The sequence below is a fragment of the Melozone crissalis genome, unplaced genomic scaffold (genome assembly GCF_028551555.1).
Source record: "Melozone crissalis strain CALT ecotype California unplaced genomic scaffold, PUWL_Pcris_2 ptg000016l_1, whole genome shotgun sequence".
NCBI classification, from domain to species: Eukaryota; Metazoa; Chordata; class Aves; order Passeriformes; family Passerellidae; genus Melozone; species Melozone crissalis.
The window spans coordinates 51,199,250-51,221,931 of record NW_026535794.1 but is presented as its reverse complement, the minus strand read 5'-3'; the positions used below and the strand labels follow the sequence as shown (position 1 = coordinate 51,221,931).

General features: G+C 36.0%; 1 protein-coding gene across 1 annotated transcript in view; it reads left to right on the top strand.

The window, feature by feature from the left end:
• The window catches only part of CNTNAP2 (contactin associated protein 2), a 1,011,078-nt gene that overhangs the window by 305,925 nt on the left and 682,471 nt on the right, over nt 1–22,682 (top strand). The window contains exon 2 of the mRNA XM_054274302.1: nt 8,344–8,454. Coding sequence (XP_054130277.1) covers nt 8,344–8,454 — 111 coding nt within the window. The remainder of the gene's footprint in view (nt 1–8,343; nt 8,455–22,682) is intronic.

The following is a 22,682-nucleotide window of genomic DNA, read 5'->3' as shown; positions in this document are numbered from 1 at the left end:
GCCAGAAGGTTAATAACTGAAGAGACACCTGAGGGCTGGGTATGCAAAAATATAGAAATATTCATGAATTTTACTTTGCATAGAGTTGATAGTCTGCTTTTGCTTATGCACTAAAGACAACATAATGACAGCCCAAGCATGCAACCAGACTGACTGACTTTGAATTATTCCAGGTGCCATTGACCTTAGTAGTGGGGATTTCTTTAAATGACCAAAAAAGATGCAGGTTTCTCACACATCTTTGAGTTTCACCGGGTGTAAAACAGTTTACAAATGTATTCATAAAAGACAAAAGGGTGGGAACATTTGATGAATTCCTAATGGACTGTGGACTCTAAAATAAGCCAGAGGCAATTTTGTGCGGTTGCTTTAGAGTGATGCAAAAACTTCCACTGTCCACGCTCTTCCAACAAAAAAAACACCAGAAACCAACCCCAAATCAAACCACAACCTGCAGCCAGAACCAACTGCCTAAGTAGCCTTACTGCAGGTAAGAAAGAACATACTTTTCTAAAATAATTTAAAACTGAATTTTACTTAATGATAAAATAACACATATGTTCAACTTTGATGTGCCTTGTTCTTTCTGAATGTACAATACTAAATGAAATATGCATTTTGATAAATGAAGAATTTAAAATTATACTTTTCTGAAAAATTGAATTGGGCAAATTTTTGATACAGTTTTCTATTTTTCCTTTGTGTGAAGTTGAAATTTTTATAAATTTTAATTTCAGGAGGGGCTGCTTTGTATACATTTATACTTACAATGATTCCATACTGCATAATTTAATTAAATAATAAATCCTAATATCTCTGGGTAAGTTCTAAGTCACAGTAATTAATGATGCTAGCTTTAACCCTTTTCTCATTTTCAGTGGTTAAAGACACAAGCTTGGAGAGTACTGTGGTTTATGTTGGATACCACTTGATGATAGCAGTACATCCAAAAATGTCTCATAATAGTCATACAGTACATTGCTCATTGATACAATTCTTATGAAATTTTAATTTCCAATATTTCCCAGATATTTTTTAAAATGCTTATTAAAAATTCCTCAAACCAAGAAAGTTTTGTTACTTATTAATAGCCTGGGCCTTATGATGGAGCAAGATAGTAGTTTGTAGTAATCGAAATTTGTAGCCATACCATGACCTTTCAGATTAATCAGTCATTGGCTTCTCTAAAAGTTGGTCAATTTTTCAGAAAAAAATTGGTATCAGAAATGAAGTTCAGGTAGAAAGATCCTTTGGAACATCTTGTAAAGTACAGTCTTTGGGCATCCACGTGCAGTTTTAGAAATGGCTCTGGTGATGTATTCAGTATTGCCCAGATATGAATTCCTGATTCAGAACCAAAACAAAGAAGGTCTCACTGCCTGTCCACTGCTATGAGCAAAGTAAGCACCACAAAAAAAAGCTTTACCTGAGACTTGTTCCATTTCTTACAGAGCTCTAAAGAAAGGCTTGATACAAACCTCAAAACATGAAACCTTAATGCTGAAAGTTTGTGTGAAGACCACCAAATTAATGTAACTAATGGCTTTATCTTGGAGGGGGAAAAGGAGCTGCTACATTTTCTTCCTTTCCAGCAGCAGCTAACCTTTTGAGCAGCAATGGATTACCTCTATTGGTGGTATGCAACTTGAAGTGGAATATAAAACATCCCAGGCAATCAATACGAGCTGCTCTAGTCTTTTAGATTACAGCTGAGCTCGAGCAATACTTGCAGAAAAGCTTCAGTGACACTTGGTCTCATTTGCTCATGAAGTTGAACATGAACTTGACTCCCTAACAGTCCATCAAGGCTGTTGTGTGAAATGTCAGTCATGTGAAGAATCTGCCAGCTTCTGCAATATGGAAAATAGGTGGGACAGAAGAGGGTAAAAAAATTGAGCTTCTACTCTAGCAGCCATCATCCCTATTTACTATCTATATAAAGAGGCCCAAGAAACTTGGGGAGGAGTAAACCTAGCTTGTTATGCTAAGAAAGAGAAAAACAAAGTAGCAGTATGTGGTGGGTTTTCTTTGAATGGTATTCCAACACAATACAACATCAAAAGGCAGATTTTTTGGGGTTTTTTTTTTTTTTGGTGGTTTTTTTTTTTTTTGGTGTGGTTTTTTTTTTTGTTTTTTTTTGTTTGTTTGTTTTGTTTTGTTTTTTTTTTTGTTAGAACAACCCCAAATGCACCAAAAGCTTGTACCTTTGGCAAATACCTGACAGGCAAGTATTTCCTTTCCCCATAAGTGGAGGTTGTCTTTGATAAACTCTTCACTGATTTCTTTCTGCCTTAAGTACTAGAGAGTATGAGGTATACCCTACCTGGCTTTTTTCAGCCCTTACCTGCATTCCTGTCTCACGTGATCTGAAGTTTGGATAGAGGCATATCATACTGAGCAGCAGGGTTGTGACACAGGGCAAAGATTGAAATGAAACTTGTGACAGCCTGTGCTCAATAATACCCACTTTTAAATTTGGTTTTTAAAGGGGCTGCCATTGATGATGAGCTACTTTGAAGTACCTCCTGCTTTTTGGCTTGCATCGCTTTAAAAGTTCGTTTGAAACAGTGCATAAAGTATTCCAGCAGCTTGTGCTTATTTATTCCTACTCTTTGGGGAGACACAGGCTTGTGAATTTAACTTGGTATATTCTAGCATTCATTTTGGACTATAAAACCTACCTGTGCTATATGGAACATGAGGCTGTCTTAGCATAATAATACACTGCAATCCAAACCAGCTGCATTAATATTCCTATTGGTTGTCATTGGAGATATGCCAGATCCCATATGTATTTACCCACGTTTCAGAGTGTCCTTGCAATCTCATGACTGCTTTTCAGAAGTGCTTGGTGGCTTACTCTTCCTCCTCAGTGCACTACAGTGAAATTATGTATTCAGATCGGAGGAGAAAAACCTGTTTAAGCGAACTAGCATTTAGCACACAGTACAAATTAAACCCAGATGATAATATTCTCTCCCTTGCTCCCTAACATTTATCTTGGAATTCATATTTAAAGCAGGAGTCTTTTGCAAGTAAAGATTGAAATTGTTTATAACCATTTTTTACCCCCTGCATTTGACATGCATTCTTATATAATTAATGAGTTGGATATACTGTTAATAGTTCAGATTTTATGGTTTGTATTGTAAATTTTCTGTTTGTCTAGTATAAAAGAAAGCTGATGAGGACTTTTAGTTAGAGTCAGGGCTTTGTATATTTCTAGGCTATGACATTTTTTTCAGTGCTAATACAGATTGAGTCATCTCTTTCATCTTCTGCTAGTGATTTATTATGGTTATTTTTAATTCAGAATACAATATTGACATAGCAGTCATTTGCCTTTTTGAATCTAAGTTGTTCAGCTTTTGAGTTCTTCTTTTCTGACATAAACATATGGAGCTTTTTTTAGTAAAGTTTTTGTTGGTGGCATGTTTATGTCTTAGATCTATCCTTCAGCAAAATTGTTGTCCTAGATTACAATTTGATAGGAAATCTTGACTGAAGATTTTAAAACGGGGGGGTAATTTGTGGATTTGGGGCTTATTTAAAGGCATGTTCCTCCATGCACACTGGACCATATGATGTAAAAAGCTTTCTTATTCAAAAGCATACTTTCTGATGAGTTATGGTTATCAGTATCCAAATATTTTTCATTTTTAAAACCACTTTACACACACAGCTGTCTTTTTACTTTGCTGACAAATTCTTTGCAAGAGCTTCTGGGAGACCCTCTGATGCAGCTCCAGATTATTCATAAAAACTACCTGTAACTATAAATGTATATTGTTCCCATTTCTCAGCATTTTTAGGTAGTTTGTATGCATTCCAACCTACTGCTAGATACAAATGTCAAGAAGACACAAATGAACTGAAGATTGTTTTTTTTCATCTACTCAGACTACTTTGATAAGATATGTCAGCAACTTTACAGGTGACCTGTTTATTGATCAGGAAGCTTTTGAACAGACTTCTGTGAAGTGAAGCATCAAGGTATTTTACTCTGCCCATCAAAAATCATTGAAGTGACGGCTATAGTGAGGATAAACTTTAATAACCTATGGGGTTGATAAGAGAGTTGGTGTGTGTATGGTCTGCTTTGTGCTGCAGTCAACAGCTGTTCCTTCAAATACTGTGGCCCCTATTCCCCAAATAGTTCATAAACTAGTAAGTGGGAATTAAAGCAATTGCAGGCCAAGTAGGGCCTTTTTTAGTTTATCCAGCATGTTGGGTAGGATATAAAAATAAACTGTGAATAGACTGTAAAACAGGAAAGAATGGGCAGATATATTTTCTTTGTTTTGTTGACTGTAACCACCAGAAATATGACAGGCTGCAGTGGTTAGGGCAAGAGATCCATCTCATCTGCTATCTGGTTTCCAATAGCCAGGAGCCTGAGAAAACTTGTAAGAACAGAGCAAGTGCACAGCATGATATTTATTAAGTCTTGAGGAATTTGAAGATTGGGGATGGCAGATGTTTCTCATTTGTGTTAAATGATATTAGGCTGCCTTCATTCCATTGCTCTAATTATTATGATCTTAAGAAGAGCTGTTTTTGATGGGCATATGCTTGTTTTTTCTTTCTAAATAGGGAAGTCAGAGTAGCAAATGTCATCATTGCTACGACGAAGTTATCAGTTCTCTTGATCCAAACAGAATAGAGTGGAGTGGAAGTGTCTTTTTGCTTCAGAAAGTTAACATTTAAATGGACCTGAGCTGCCTTGGCCGTTAATATATCACTGAGATAAATGGTACGGAGGAGAGTTTATTCCTTTGCTGCTGCGATGCTGGCAGGAGAGTGTGCTCTGTAATTGATTAACAGGGCACAGTGCATTGACTTATATGGGGAAGGCTATTATATCTCAGTAACAGGAAGGTATATATGATTCTGCTATGTAAAAAATTGAATTCTGCTGGAAGTAACTAAAACTGCTGGAAGAACAAAAGATTCCCAAGGCTTGGGGTTTTATTCACTCTTAAATCTGTGGTAAAAGAGTATTTCTTATTCTGGTGGAAATTTAAATAGTGCAGTATATTTAGTGAAACTTTCATACAGGACTAGAAATATTAGTTTATGTAAGCAGTCTTTTAACTTTTATTCTGTTGGACCTAAAGTTGGGAGTAAATGATGAGATGTAATAACTTTTTTAAGTCTATTAATCTGAAATATAGTCCTTCCCTGTAATTCATACACATTTGTGGTGAATTTCCCATATTTTAAAACATAAATGAGCAGGCAGATTGGGAGGTTTGGTTTTTTAGAACAATGAGAAAGTGAGGGTTTTTTTCTTATTACTTGGTATGTCAAAATAGACATTGGAGAGGATTACAGTTCTAAACAACAATGAAGGCAAATGGTATCAACTCAGGGTTGTTTCCTACCCCTCACCACAGTATTGATGATTACAATCAAATTAAGAAATCAGAAGACTCAGATTAAATACTTGATAAGCATACACATATATCACATGAAGCATATTCATGACTGTCTGTAATAATTGTGACCACAGTGGCAAATAGAGGGATGCTCCCTCTATTTTTTTACTAAGTCAAGCTTCTCTGTCTTATTCTTTTGAATCCAAGAGTATGAGTTAGTGAAACAGAGATAAGGCAGACCTTCAATGATTTAGAAATTAGTATTCATTCCAAATAAATTTCCCATATTTTCTTTTGTGCATTTTCAGTGGTAGCACAAATATAACAGCTGTCAAATTAAAAGGAGGGGATTTTCTCAATAGCTACTGGAACCAGTAAAAGATCTGAAGTTCTGATGAGCTTCTATTGTAGGAAGAGGCTTTTTTCATCTGTCACATTTCTTCTGAGCCCAATGTCAAAAATCGATGTTTACTTCTGTTGAGAAATTAAGAGTTTGCCTACATTTTTAAAATAACTTTTTTAATATTTGCTTATGTTTTAAGATAGATCTTTTATTTCACAATTTTTTAGACTATAGAAGCATTAGCCTCCCATTATATTAGTAATAAATTAAATTGCATAAGTTGAACTCATTTTTTTGTAACTAAGTTTTTACCGTTCTAATATTTTCCAGGAAAATGCAGGTTTTTCTTCCCACCCCAGTCTGAAGCTATGGGTGACAGAAAATTGTCACCCTAACAACCTAACAATTTACTTGCCAAAATATATTTAAAAACCCTCAGGAAACAGAACAAAGGTGCATGTTCAATCTTAGTTTTCATTACTGATGAGAACATGATTTTTTTCCCCTCAAGGGTAAATATCATGTAATATAAGCAAATGAAAATGATATAAAAAGAATGCTATGTGTTTTTAAAACCTTCTGATTGTGTGTTTTTCTACTTTTAAATGTTTCATTCAGCATCTACCTAGACAACAGGATTAATGGCAAATGCCTTCAAGTCTCTAGCTAGGTAGCACAGAAAAAGAAGTCGCGGCACTTAAGTAGTTTGCAAGCTGAAAAGCTATCATGATCTTCAGAAACTAAACCAATAGATAAAAAAATGCTTGGCAAAAACTTTGTCAAGTAGCTCTGCATTAATATCATTATGGCACTTAGGACAACAGTTGGCAATTGTGGCAGTCTGCTGCTCACTCCTATCCTTAGCTCTACCCTTGTACCACTTTGTCTGAGATAAAAGCAACCTTCAGCACTTTGGCTGAAATAAAAGCAATTCTGGCACCCAGAATGTGAAAGCACAGGTGTGTGCAGAGGTGTGTGCAGCCCTGGTGTGCTGCTGCAGGGGTGGGCTGTGAGGAGCACCTGGCTGCAGGTTTCTGACCAAATGGGCTGCTGTGCTGCAGCCAGAGCAGAGGGAGGAGGAAATCGATCATTCTGCTTTGTGGTATAAACAACAATGTTTCAAACCATTAATCTTCCCTTGTCAAAATTCCATCCTTAAATACTGCGGTAGTGAACTTGAAAGTCATTGGAATTATCCTTTAATTCAGTTCAAAGCAGGTGCCCTTTACTCTTGCTTGTGCTTGTGTGGATTTTTTTCCCTTAATGTTTGTTAACTTGGACATTTGTGAAGGACACTTATTTTCCTTTTAAATGTCAAAATACTGATTCCTGAATGAATGTTCTTTTGTATTTCTGCACTTCAGTTTCTATTCCTGTGAAAGTAATTTTATTTTTCACTACATGAGACTATACATTTTAGGAGAATTGCATTATATATTACTTGATGCAGTCAGAATCCTCTTTTTTCCCTCCTAAAGTTCTTTAGAAGGTAGGATTAATTTCATCTCCATGTGTAATCCAGTCTGATCAAACAACTGGTTTTTAATTGTACCAAAACTAGGTGTTGTGGCTGAGCACTAAATATGCTGCTTATGCATATTTAGACCTATTGTAGACCACCCATGGTGACCTAATGCTTTATAGATACATAAATTGAAGGTATTTCCACTTACATCAGAGACTGTGCTGCAGTGCATGTGTTTAAAAAGATTAGTTAGGCTTACTGGTGTAGGCTTAGGCTTTTTTTTAGTTTTACCTGTGATATAAATGAGTAATTTAAGTTACACATTTCTCCCGTCTGTTGAAACATCCACAAAAAATCTCACAAAAGGCAGTACGTTAATTAGGTATTTGAAAAATCCTAAGCCATTTCTCTTCATTCTAATTTATATAATACAAAAGAAGATTTGATTTACAACTTTTTCTTCATTTGGAAGGCTAAGATTCTGATTCTGATTTTTTTCCGTTTTAGTTGCTAATACCAAGTTAATCTTCTTTATAGCAGGGTAAAATGGAAGTGAAGTACTCAAATGAATTATAGAGATTAGCTAGTATAGGTTTTTTTCAGTGAATCTGTTGTATCTGATAATTCATAAGCATTTGTTAATGTTCCCTAATTTATTTTCTTTTTTTTTAATATCAGATTTATCAGCACTTCTATTACAGAACTGAAAATGTGTATCTTATTTACTTCTTAGAAAGCTGTCATGATAATACTTTACTTTAGCACTAGATTTTTGTCACCAAAACATCCCAGATATTTCAGGGTAGGCTTTTTTGTTCAACTGCTGTATCTCCAAGGAGGGTGATGGCTCATGGTTAGATATTACCATTATCTCATTTTCTCAATAGTTGAAATCTTTATTTTCTCATGTCAGTGTATGTGTTTGTGGTTTGTTGTGGGTTTTCTTGTGGTTTTGAGGTGAGTTTTTGTTTGTTTTGTTGGCTTGTGGTTGTAGGGGATTTTTTTTGTTGAAAAGCTGTGATGTAGCTACATGCATTCCACATGTACAAAAATAAAAAGGATGTGCTATCACCCAGAGGGAAAATAAAGGGCACACTGTCACTTAATACACATGAATAATTAAGAGCATAAAGTGAATTTCTTTTCTTGTGTTTCAGAAAAGTGTGATGAACCTCTGGTCTCAGCATTACCACATTCCTCCTTCAGCAGTTCATCATCCATGACAAGCAGCTATGTGCCAGGGTACGCCAAGTTAAACAAGCGAGGAGGTAAGGGACGTTCTCAACATTAATGTTTGGATATTTCAAAAAGTGATGAATTATATTTTTAATGCGAAAATGTGTTTTATGTGGAATGCTATTGCTCACTCTTGTTTGAACAGACTGTTTTTATGAACTGAATTAATTTCTCTTTCATTGTATGCGAGACTAATTGCACTTCCAGTAATGTGTAGCAGCATGGGCCACATGCCTGATGTCAATGGGCTCATAGAGTACAGCTGCATCATTGACTTCACATAAAAGGGTTTGGGTACCACAAGGTGGTTGGGCACCTCTCTGCTTTGGGTACTTGCAAGGTCATGGTTGGAGCAAAAATAAACAGCTTTGATGTGACTGGATGCAACTTGTTCCCACCTCAGCAATGACTGCTGTCATTCAGGCTCTCTTCTATCACCACAGGGATTTTGGCTTTTGCATGTATCTGTAATGCAATGAGTGTCTGTAATATTTCTCTGTTCAGATGTAACAAAGCTGCCTCAGGCTTAGTGGTTGGAAGAACAGGTGCATAAATTCCATGACCTACCTGGTTTAATGGTACTGAGGCACCATTCCCTGTCCACAAAAAGTGCTGGTAGCACTGCCAGGTCTGCCAGTTGTCTGGAGGTCATTGTGTAGGAAGGAGTGAACTGGGTCTAATATCAAGCCAGGAAGCATAATCTGTAAGTGGGGAAGAATATAGGGTAGGTCCAGGCATAGATATTCCTATGATGGGGCTCAGGTATTACTTGGAGGCTGAAATGGGACCCCAAGGCTCACTGGCAGAGTGAATGGGTTCTCCACTAGGTAATGCAATTATGACTTATTGGTACTCTCAGAGCCCTGACACTGTTCTTGGTTTACTGGCCTGTAACTTCTTTGCATATTTGTGTTTTACATGTATAGAATTCTTGTTCTTTGATCTCTTCATTTCCTTCCTTGGGTTTTTTTTTTGTTTGTGTGTTTTGTTTTTTCTTTGCTCTCTAAAATCAGCTTTAGCCAGGCCCTGGAGTTACTTTCTTTTAACAACTAGCAATTGACATAGTGAGTTACTTATAGTCCTGCTTCCTCTGATGTCAGCCTGTGCCTGTACATTTAATACCTCTGCTGTCATACCATGGTTGCGGTCCTCTACCCTACATTTTTAAAAATACCAGTTCATTCTGGCAGAATAGATATGATAGGTACAGAAATATATCAGAATTGTTATACTGGTAAACCATAGCCCATGCAATCACACAGATAAGTTAAATGTAAAACAGATCAGGTTATGTTACTGGTTGTTAAAAATTGCTATTGCAAGAGAGCTAAACAGAAGCCAAAGACTAGCTTAGAGAAAATGTGACTGATGAGCTCTAGTGCTAAGGGCCTGCAGATCTGATGCAAAGACTGTGGCCAGACAGGAGCATTGGCAATTTCTTTGGTTTTAGGCCTGCAGACCAGTAGATAACACGGTTTGCTGCTTCTGAATGAGAATAGATGTTGTTTTATGCTGGTCCCAGCTTTTGTTTCAGTGTTTCATGCATTTTGGTACATGCCTTTTGCAGTTCTCAGGTTTTCTGTGGCAGTGTGTTTGGATGTGTGTTTTGGTAGGCTGTCAGGTCCCTTCAGTTGTGTCTTTAAATATTTATCAGATGAAAGGAGTGGTGCTTCAATTCTAAAACACTGCTCATTGTTTAGGTTGCATTCTGTTGTATGATTATAGTTATATCTATTTCCTGATCTAAGTTTAAAAAAAGCCACTAGAACCCCTTTAATAAAACACAACTTAACATCAGATTTGCTGGGAAGATCTTCCTTTGTTTTTAGATGAGTATTTCTCCTTTTAGTTTACAAGACTACTTATTCTGTTCTAAGGGAAAGGCAGATTGACATTTGCAATTTAATTTTTTCTTTTAATTGTGTTTACCTTTCCCTTTTTTATCCTTAAGATCAGTACAGTGCATTTTCTTTTAATGACGTTTCTTTACTGATATGGATCAGTGTTGTCATTAATCAAACATTGGCTTTATTTCCTCATTGGAAATTTAGTTGCACCTCTTTCTTAAATAGCAGTTTCATCTCTGTGTAAATAGCAACTTTGCTAGATTGTTATCCATCTTTTAGTATCTATGGAGCATAGCACAAATACTTTTCAAAACTGAGGCTCTATGTACATGAAAAAAGATCTTTTTTCCAATCCTAGTGGCAGTAAAAGTACTGCAGAATTCAGGAGTATGTTTAACACAGGAACTTGTCTGTCTGTGTTTATGCTTCTGCAAGTGATGGAAAATAGCTCAGTTTTAATACTGAGCTATTTTACAACTTCACGGAATTACAGATATTGCTAATCAAACCAGTAATAACTGAATCCAATTTTTTTCTCTCTAAGGAATCATTATCAGCTAATAGATTCCCAAATCAAATGTGCTATTTAAACCACACTATGCTCAAGTCATTAAATGGAAAGAACTCCCCCTCCTCTAGCCCCAGTCCCCTTAAATTAAAGAAATGCACATTTGAAAATTCTACTCTCCAACCCAATTATTTTTCTTTCCTGTATTCATGGCACTTCACTCCAGACTGGCAAAACACTTTATTTGAATAGATGGGATATTTTATTCCATTGATTAAGGCACTGATTCCCTGAACAGCCACATCATGTTATTGAGGAGACTGGAGTTGTCACTGTAGTTGTTGTGGTTCAGTTTCCTGCTATAAACATTCCAATTGGAAGGATGCAGGCCAAAAAGAACTTAATACTTTCGACATTTTTTAGGAGGCTTCAAAGGCAGAAACATCCATTAATTTACTCTAATGTTTGAAAACTCTTCATTTACAAATCCTGTAACTAGTGATTTAGGCCAATAGAATTAAGCATTTGTGGATTGGCATTGATTTGGAAACTGACGGGGTGTATATGTAGGGTGGGTTTCCGTGTCAGTTTGTGAAAATATTTTGCATTTTCCACATCTGTCTACTTAGACCCCTGTAAGCCTTCAATGACTTATGGGTTAGTATGTATATTTATTTCTAAGAAAATGCAGACTTGATGGACAGAAATTTTATTAGAAACATTAACCTCTCCAAATCAATTTACTTGGTGGTTCTTCTGCAGTGATACTTTTTCCTATTCTGAACCTTATTTCTTGTTAAACAAGGAGAAGTATGCTGTGTTTTCTTGAGGTGCGGGTGGAGGGAAGGGGGATGGAAAAGTTTATTTTTCATTATAGGAAAAAATGCTGATTGTAGAAACAAATATTTAGTGGTTACCTACAGGTCTGTCAGTGTCTTGCAAATTTATGCCTATACATATTAAATTTTCCTTGTTCCCACAATTTCCATGTCAGTGAGTAAGAATCTTTGATTTATATAATCATTACAACTGTGAATCTGTATTTCTTTTATCACAAAGAGTGAAAAACTGGGGGGAACAATGCAAGTGTGTATTTTATACCAGCTCTCTCATTCAAGGTCCCCAAAGTCTGTCTCATGGTGTCCCCTCCTTCTTTTGCCTTCTTGGGCACTTTTAGTCATAGCAGCTGGTAAAAGCAACCTACATAATTTCATTTTATTATCACGGAAAAAAGTAGGGAAAATGTAGACAAATGTGTTGCTTTACTTTGTGAGCAACTATACTACTACTAGATATACTACTACTTATCAACAGGCTTAACTAGAGTTAATAGTGGATAAAGCAAGTGCTGCCATTCCCATCAGGGCTGCAAAGACAAGGGGGTGAAGATCCTTTGAAATTCAGCTGTGACAAAATTTCTGTGGAGTGAGAAGGATGCAATGAATTTCATAGTGAATGTAGGTTTGGCTTATGGTGGCTCCTGAATTATGTTAAAGGCTTATAAACAAAGATTTATACTTAAGAATTTAAACAGTACTGAATTAGCAACTGTTCAGACAAAGCTGGATGTAGTCAGTTTCTATCAAATTATCCTTTTGGTAGTAAGATAATATTTTATTTTAAATAACTAAGCCTTAGTGCTCCTACTGTATCACAGTGCTAGCATGTTTTTCATTTTAATTTTAAAGTTATCTGCTGTTCTGTTTAGTGCTAGTATAGCAAAGGTACAGATTATTTTTGATATTTCTGTAATTTTGTGAGGGGAAAAACCACCACAGAAGTGGAGAAATGTTCATGACTTTTTTTTTGTGTCTGTCACTATCACTTTATATATATGCAAACATCGGAAAATATTTCAATGTTATAAATTCCTAAAGCTTTTTGCTTTGGATGGATTTCTTAAGAAAAATAATTTTGAGTTTTCTGTCAATTATTAGCTCAGATTCTCCTCCTGTGTAAACCAAGCAATTCCAAGTATGTCAAAGGATTCAGTGTGCAATTTGGAGAATAAGGGGATGTGTTAACTTTGAAAAAAATTAATTCTACTTTCTAAAATGACTGGTACTGGAGTCAACCCAATTGGCACATAAATAAATGCCATTAAGTCATTGACAGATCAAATTTTTAACTGGAATCTAGTTAGTAGGCTATCTAAAAAGATTACAGGTCCTTCCATTTCTGTCATACTTCTTCTCCTACAAAAGTCTGAATTGCTGCCACCTTAGTAGCTAAAGTGGCAGCAGAGAATAGGAGAGCTTTCAATAAGTTCATTCTACAGCTTTTTAATATCCATCCTCAGTAACTTTTTCATATGTGATGTCAAGGTGAAAAGGTCTAACATCTTTTGACCTGCCATCAATAGGATTAAGGGACTGCATCTCATCATGAGGATTCTTAGCACATGTTTGATATAATGTATTCTCAATCTTCCTTTTAATGATTCCCAAGCTGTTGGATCCTATACTTCTCACTAGTACAAGAATTAACGCTGCCTATCTCATACCATTTTAATTCAGGGAAGAAACTCTACATTATTTCAACATAATGTAATGTTATATAATATAATTGGAAGCTGCTTGAAACTGAGTAGAGTCTCAGAACTTCAGAAGTAATCCCAGCAGACAGTGAAAGTATGAAGGTCATAATGAATTTCTGGATATGTGGAAATTATCTTTTGCACAGTGGAATAAAAAAGAGAAAATTTGGTACCCAGGGGTTCTGTTTTAAGTCCAGTATTAGCAGGGAATCTGATGCTACCAATGAAATTGATAACATAAAATGAAAGGAAGTATCTGTAGAGCCGTTGATGTTCAAAAAGCAGTCTTTCTAGCACCATTGTGTAACTTGTATCTAAGCTTTCAGGTTACCTTTTAATCAGTGTGCTGACCTTAGCCTGTTACCACAGTTATTAATGTGACTATAAAACAAGCATCAAAAATTTTAAGTGTTGGCATAGCTGTAATTGTGACAAGGATTTTTGGTTTTTTTTTCTAAATGGAGTCTTAAATTCTGCCTTCTGTGTGGAAGATGCAAGAATTTATCTATAGTGGGATATGGCTCTTTTATTCCCCAGATTGTTTCCAGTAAGTTAATCAGATCTATGGCAATGGTTCTACTAAAATAAATTTAAAATGCATGTTAGATCCTTGCCTTTGAAGGATTCTAGGGACACTTAGTCTAGGCTCTTTTTATGTTCACTTTTAAAGTCTCCAATACTATAATGAATAGCACAACTTCTCCAATTCCTTATTACTGTTGTATAATGGAATATGAGAAGAGTTTTATGTAGTTTTCCAATGTGGAAGGGGCAGCTAGCATCAGCCTGGATTGTGTGAGCAGTCTGGGCTTGTGCCTATACAGGACTTGCCAAGAATTTAGTTTGGGTATGAATCTTAAAGTAAGGAGGTGCTCCCTCTGAGCTAACATTTGTCCAAATGAACAGTTAGCATGCACACTGTAGAGCAGCACCTTAAATACTGCAATCTCCTTGTGTTGACAACAACAACTTTGAGCTGACTAATACCCTTACACAACACAACTCATTGTATTTTGACTAAAACCCACTTAGAAAAAAGTTATGGAGTTGCCAGTGGTTTGGAAGTTTTCACTGTGCAGGTTAGAGCATATATTGTCTTTTGTAAGTAGACAAGATTCTGAGAGTAATGAACAGAGGTAGCGTAAGACAACTGGTAAAATCATGAGAGTAGCATTATCCACTTAGCTTTTGTATATCTGTAAGAGAGCTCTTGCTGAGCTAAATCACTAAAATATGGTTGCCTTTTAAAAAGTAAATGAACTGCAATTCTCTTTCTGTAAATACGTGCTTTAGAGAAACACAAGTTTTACAGTCCACTTCAGTATGTTTGCTAAAACCATCTCATGGACAGTGTAGATAAAACTAGGTTTTCAGAATTCAGGACGAAGTGATAGCCCTTATTTATGACATAATTTATTATCCAGTTAAAAATATGGGAAGTTACTTATGGCTGAAAAAGATAAGCCTCTATTAGTTCACTTATAAATAGACCCCAAAAAGCATGTTTGTCTGTGCTATAGCATTACTTGTGTAGCACACAGTATAAACAATATTTTTGGAATGCTTTAGAGAGAATACAAGCAACTGATGTGTTTTATTGGAGGAGTTCTCTGTGTGGTTTGAGGGTTTTTATGTTTTGGTTTTGTTTGTGTTTTTAATTTTTTTAAAATTCATTTGAAGACATAACTCCTTTAGGAGCACTGTTACCTGTGAGAGGAAATGAAAACCTTTTCATTTTATTAGTGGCATGTCCTTTTGGTATTACTCATAATAAATTTTTTGTGTAGCATTAACTTCCATCTCTGGCTTTGTTTGTTTTTTGTTTGTTTATTTCTTTTAAATTTGATAAAGAATTTGTGTTCAGCTCATTTGCATCAAAAAAAGATGTAAAATTTTCTGTCTTTATCTGCTTCACATCCTACCTTATAGTCAGTTTTGTTTATTCTTCACCTTTAACTAAATAGTTATGCCCCCCACTTTGATTTGTAATCTAACCCTCAACCCACCTCAGCTCCACAAACACTTATATCCCCCTTTTGAGGGCAACTGTGATTGCCACTTGGTTGATGTCAGAAGTTGTTTTCTGTGCTTTAACAATCCGGCCCAATGGAATATTTTTCACAAATACCTATTAGATGGAGAAATAGTTCTTAAAAAAGACAAAAATATTTGCAATAGCTCTGAAAAAAAATTAAAACATTCATTGCAAGAGAATAGTGAATTCTGTGAAGCTGCAGGAAAAAGAAGCATCACAAAGAGGAAAGAAAAGTGCCAGTGTATATCCAGGACAGACTCATGCATTGAAAAAATAAGTTTAGAAAGGAAAGACACCAGCGTTTTCATTCCCAACCCAATCCAAGAAACAAAGTCTGTAGAGAGTGAAGCTCAAGTAATTGCATTAAAAAAGGCATCGTTAGCTTATGTTAATTTACCATAGCCCGATGAATACAGAAAGCATGACCGTTTTTTCCAGTTCATAACTAATTTGTTAATTAAAGTGTTCAGAATACCTAATTGGCTTATTTCATACATGTGTAGATGGAGAGGAGGGAAAAAAATAACACTGTGCTCTCCAACTTTATAATTTTTTTCTTACAGCGATCATTTGCAGAGGCAGCTGTTCCAAGCCCAGCAAATAAGGCAAATGGGCAGCTTCCTCAGGGAACAGGGATGGGGACAGCAGATCACCCTGGCTTTACTGAGCAGCTAGCTTTTTTCAGAAAAAAAATCAGTTTATTTCATTGTTTCTGATGCTAATGGGCAGCTGGGTTTGGCAGAAAGGTGGCTGTGCTGGTGGCAGAGAGGGGGCAGCCTCACCGAGAGCCAGACTGAATCCATATACACAAATACACTTTTCCCATATCCTTAGAGTACCAGTGCTGCTCTGGATGTTTCTCCCCAGAGCAGCCGAATTCTAGGCTTTCAACTACTTTGAGAGTTTAATTTGACAGTTTCTCAAACAAGTAAATACTTCAGAAATTTCTTTTGGTGTTCTTAGTGGCTGCATCTTGAAAATGCAGACCTGGTTAGCTCTCCTGCTCTGCTCAGAATACTGCCATGGTTTAAGCCAAGCTGGAAATTAAACTTGAAGAAGAGGTTTTGGGGAGACCCTATAGCAACCTTCCAGTACCTGAAGGGAGCCTACAAGAAAGGCAGAGAGGGACTTTTTACAAGAGCACAAAATGACAGAACAGAGGGGAAATATCTCTAAACTGAAAGAAAGGATGTTTATATTGCATATCAAGGAAAAATTATTTACTGTGAAGGTGATGAGGGAATGAAACAGAATGGGAATGGTTGCCCAGAGAAGCTGCAAATGCCCCATCCCTGGAAGTGTGTAAGGCTAGGTTGGATGGAGCACTGAGCAGTGAAGGATGTCCCTGAACATAACAGGAAGCTTGGGAAATCTATGGTCTTTAAGAGCCTTTCCAATTCAAACTATTCTATGATTCTATATAGAATTAAATTGATGACTTAATATAAATGGAGATTTGTCTGAAAAATGCATGGTAATGCCATATTAGAGTTCAGCTAGATGCCCCTTGAAACCAATGCCTCACAAGGAATTTGTCTGCACCAGAGTTGGCGCACGGAACAAGCAAATTGGAAAACTGCATGTTCCTCAGACATTGGGGTTACTTTGCTTGCACAGAACAGTGGGAACATGCAGAACTAAAAAAATCCAAAATCTCAATATAGGAAAACTTGGCCAACCTCTATTGACAGATGAGGTATACTTAAAAGCAGCAGAGACTGAGAGTTTAGGTATCCTAGACTTGGTTTTATCTACAGGCACTTCAGAGTTATATGCAGAGCTGTGTAAGTAGAGAGCTCTGGAATAAGGCAAAGATGTGTAGCGAGTGTACAGAAGATGCACTGTCAGCTTTTCCCAAGGTCAGTGTCTCCTGCCAGATGCTGTGAGTGTTTCACCCTCTCCTGCACACAAAACACAGGTTTGCCTTACACAGATGGGTGTAGTGCAACTGATAGATTGCTGCTCTGAGCATTTGAGCCAGAGCATTGCCTTTCCCAAATAAGTCATAAACAAGCATAAATGCTGGTAGAAATGGGAGCTATTTGGCTACCATTATAACCTCCCACTACAGTTATATGCTGAAAGAGAGAAAAGAAATAATGTGATAAAATGAGGCTATTTGTTGCAGGATGGGAGAGTGCAGCTATTATTCATGTTTCAGCTTTCACAATGAGATTATTCATAACAAAATCTGAGCTACACAGTTAGAGATGGAACATTAATATTTGTTTTTCTGTATATAAGTTACTACATAAGTCGCAAAAAATATATCTGGATCTGGAAGAGTCTGGCTTAGCATCCAGTCTCATAGATGTGCTGGTGGTTTCTCTTTGTTTTTTCTCACTTATATTTGTGCCAACATAACTAAATAATTTCTTAATTACACCAACATTTAGTTGATGTAATTGTAGTGTTATAGTCACCTGATCACAATCACAAAATCAACTAGGTTTCAGAAGTCCTTTAATGTCATCAAGTCCAACCTATGACCCAGCACTACATTGTCAACTAGAGCATGGTACTAAGAGCCACATCCAGTCTTAAACACCACATAGACATAGATATAGCAGTAGATAAAATAAGGTTATACTTTCTGTGCTGTTCTCTGCATGAAGATTTGTTGTGCTGGAGTTCAGCTAAGGACCAAGCAATGCTCAGAAAAAAAATTTTAATAGCGATTTGTCCCTTTCCTCCTACTATCTGTACTGGCTTTTGTCTTCTGAAATAATCCATTTTTGACTCTGGTATGTAGCTCACATAGGAAAATATTGTTCTACATTGAACATCTTTGGGGGTTTGTCAGCCAGCTAAGAAATAAATGAATATCAGCAATGAACTAATTTCTTTCAGAGCTCTAAACTTTTCTGACTGCTTCTAGGACAGATTTTTATTTCATTTAGGACAGACATATGTTCTTTATTACAAAATTTGTTTGAATGGTCAATTTTCCAAGTGACTTAGTGTTAGATAAATTGTCTCTGCTGTGAATCATGGGTCTGTATAATGTGATAGGCAATTGGGAAAAAGAACTAAATGCTAGCTTGCTTGAAATCTGCTTTTTGAAAAGTTGTCTTTTAGATGTCTTTGCTTTTCAGTATTGGCTACCATCAAATTTAGCATTCCTGCTGGGCTTTTAGAATCTCAAATCCCAGCGAGCTAATTTTGCTTTAGTTAAGAAAGTTGTCAGAAATTATTTGATTTTTGTAAGGATCAAAGGGTCCTCTGGTATTTAAAAATAGGCACTTGATCATGTCTATAATTACATAATATTTATAGATCAGGAATAAGTTATCTTATAGGTATCCCTGTCTTCCTTGTTTTTGCTAGTATAGACTGGATGAGGTTATGATGACTCAGTTTTGAAGGAATAATCAGTTTATTTATCTTTTTACCACTTTACTCAATGTGGTAAAAAGATAAGTAAACAGAATTATTACTTAGTGAAACAAGACAGTGTGCTTTGGCTGAGGTGGAGAGCTTGGATATTGCACAGTGCTGTATTGAGACAACTTCAGCTGACATTCTGCAGAATGTAGAACATGTTAGAAACTGGATTTTTCCTTTAATAAACAAGCCAAAATGTTTGATATATACAGTGGGAGATGGTACTTGAACTACTTTGCTTTCTTCAGTATCAAGAAGTTGTTTCTACAGTAGAGAATAAAATTCCCAACAAAAGCCAGTGCTGGAATATTTGTTTTGCTGACTGTAGAAAGCCGGTCAGGAACATCTCCCATAACATATTTTGAATACATTGAGGTGATTGTTTCTTATACATATTAGTTTCCAGGTGGGATTTTTTTTTCAAGGAGAGGGAGATGTTCTTTCTTTTATAATTGTGATTAACTAGTTTCTAAATTGGGCCAAAGTGGTGCTCAGCTATCAAGAAGAAAAAGTTGAATGCTAAGTTTAAAAAATATAAGGTTTTGAGAGATCAGAGAAGCTGCTAATTATGAGTCTAATTATTATGAGCAACATCTAAAAGTTGCTTTAATAAACTTCTAGTTTCTAGGCAAAGCCAAATTCTGTATATTGTGCATGGAATATATGATATGAAGCACAGTGGTGCTTTATATCGTAATGCTTTAGCTTTTTCATCTCTTGAAACAGCAAATAATCTGTAATTCAGCCAAGGCAGTAACCAACACATTGACCAGCAATGGCTGTTCAGTGAGCCATGTCCAAAAGCACATGGAAAGAAGTTCTATACCTGGAGATCAAAGCAGGGACACCAAAAACTGGGTAGCTGTTGGCAAAAATTGCTTTTCAACATTTTGGTTCTCAAGTTTCCACTAGATTTTAATTAAGGAATTGTGTTGAGCCATTCCCAGGGAATGTCTTTTCTGCAGTTGGAGCAAAGGCTGGAGCACCTTGATTATAAACAGGTGGTAATGGGCACCCTTTGAGAAAAAGCTGCTAGTTTGCCAGCTCGCTGGGTGTGATATGGCAATTCCTGTGCTCTTATCTTGTTCCCTTACGGCTAGTCCCTCCATGAGGCTGGAGTCACAATGACAGGGTTTGCTGGGGAAATCTACAGGCTTATCCAATTTTTTGGATGATTGCAACACTTTCAGCCTCTCAGACTCATCTACAAAGGCAAGGAAGTTGAAAAGAACAGGGGAAGTTGATGGCAAATAGGAAAAAGGGCAGAAGAGACCTCAAAATAAATTGATTTAACCTATTGGCATAGGTCCAGAGCTTATTGAAAAATAAGAATTGGGATTATAAAGTAAAAAGTACAAACAAATTCCTAAGATAGCAGAGATAAGAAAACGACATAAAATAATGCTTTGGTTTGACAAGAGCATTGGGTATTATCAGAATCATTAAGCTGTATCATTTCTCGTCTCTTGAAAAGAGCTGTCCCCTTTTCTCTCCATCTTCTGTTCCCTGAAAAGAGAAGTTTTACTCATTTTAAGGCCTTTGTCAATGACAAGCTTTTCTTTTTCTTGTTTAGAAGGTTGCCACGTTTTTAGCTAGGGCATAACAGCAAAAATAGATTGTCTCCATAGTCTAACATGCCTCATGAAACACAGCTGAATGCTTAGCTATAAAAGTGCTTACAACTATTTCAGAGACTTACCATATATCGCATTACAAGCAAGTAAATTGAAGGCTGTAATCATGTCTTTTATCTTGCAAATTTGCTCTAAGAACTTTAAAGAGGTCTAAATATTACAGCTAAGGAACAGGATGCTGCTGATCAGAGTAATAAAAAGCATTGTGAGATTTCAGACTTCTGTCAAGGTCCTAGAATGTATATACACAGAAATTAATTTATTTGCTTTAATATCTATAACAGTTTAAAATTGACTGGTTTATTTCCAAAAATTTCAATTAAATATAGGCATTATTTTTTCGTAAAAATGGTAGTTCATTGTTAGTATTTTTCAGAAAGCCTTTGCCCAGCATAGGTGGTATTCTGCCTTCTTGTGTATCAGAAAAATGCTGTTGATTCCATCTTATAATACAGAAATCTGCGAAACCCACAATAATATCCCAAAAGGAGCTGGGAGCATAATTTAAAATAGATGGTTATACTGGAGATATGGAAAATAACTGGAAATGTAATATAGGCTGCTTTTATGGATGATTTTAAACTATCAGCAGTACCAACCAAAGAAAATATTTTCAAATGCATTGAATGTGGATTCTATAAAAGACTTAATTCAAACAATTATGCCTAGATTTAGTTTTGATGTTGATTAATAGTAGTAGAATTAGCAAATATTGACAGAGTTTTAAATAATTGGTATATGCAACTTTCTGAAAAAATTATATTTAAAATATGCTCCCACTTCCTACTCCACACAAAGGAAAACTAAAGATTTTAAAGATGAAAAATTTTTTAAGTGTTCTGACAAATTGAATAGGAATGAGCTAAACTGTAGAGGATTATATGAAATTGGAAGGAGGAGAAAAGATAGATTTGTAAATGCATATTAGAAAACTGAGCCCCTAAATTTCATTAATTTTCCAGGCAAGTCTAGAACAGAAATCCCATTGTGTTCTCAATGTTAATGAAGACAGTGTCAGTCTTTTTTCCTTAGAATTTACATGGAAAACATAAGTTAGGAATAACATGCATTCAGATCTGCTCAAACAAAGCTACATTGATATGCAGTGGCTACAGAGCTAATTGAGAAAACTGCTTTCAACAAATTAGGACACTTTAAAGTGTAGCTGTCACAGCACTGTCTGCTTCAAATTGAAAGGATACGTTGCAGTGCAGATAGTGCTAGTGAAGGAAGATTATGTAAAAAACAGGATCATTTGTGTTTGTTCCTAAAGGGACCCTCAGGCCAGAGAGTTCGTAAATGCTTCCTGGATTTTATTAAGCTAATGTACCATGTCTGCATTTGATTTCTTTTTATTCCCAGAGGGATTATATTGTTCTTTTTAACTATGTTTGCTTGAAAGTATATAATGTGCTTCTACAATATAGAGTTGAGCATCTGAGCATCAAATTTCCTTTGCCAGATAGATAGATAAAGCTGTAAAATGAAGTTCATCAATTTATCTAAGAATTCCTTTGAAAGAGTTCATGCCAAATAAAAGAGGTAAACTCCAAATGATAAAGCTAACCTTTTATAGCAATTATCTCCCTATAAAAAAGAAGGATTTTTTCATGAACTTGTTTTGGTCTTTGTTGGTGATTTGACACATTCAATTAAAACCCCCGGAACTGCCCATTAATTCAGTTTAATAGCAAAATAAAGTTTGGGTATGGGGGGGGGGGATGGGGAAGGTGTATAAAGACACTTGTACTTTGTAGATACATAAAACAAAATCCCTTCTCTGGATGAGGAACTCAAGGACTTCTACTTTCTCACAAAGCTTGTCTACATGGGAAGAATTCTTTCACAAATGAGAAGATTTTAGCAGCTTGTTTGCATTTGATGCTGGATGGTAATTTAACTTCACCAAAAAGAAAAGTAAATACCAGTATTGCAATATTGGTACCTTCTGGGTCACAACCATTTCCATGACCTCAAATTACATCAACAGTTATTCATGGCTAATGGAAGGTGACATCACATCATAAAGGTACAGATCACCAAGAAACTTTTTAAAAGGTTGTAACACCTTAAAAAGCTGATGGCTGTGGCAGAAGCGTTTTTAAGTTTGTGTCAGTATGCAGTGATCACCAACCTGATTAAAAAACATTTAATAAAAAATTGTTGTGTTTTTGGAATTCTGGAACGTACATGGAGATTTTGCAGATGCTCAATTCCTGAGGCTTGTCACTTCAGAAAGTCAGCTTTAGTGTTGAAGAAACTTGTCACTGCAGATTTGGCATGATAGAGTGAAACACAATATGTTCTGACTTGCAT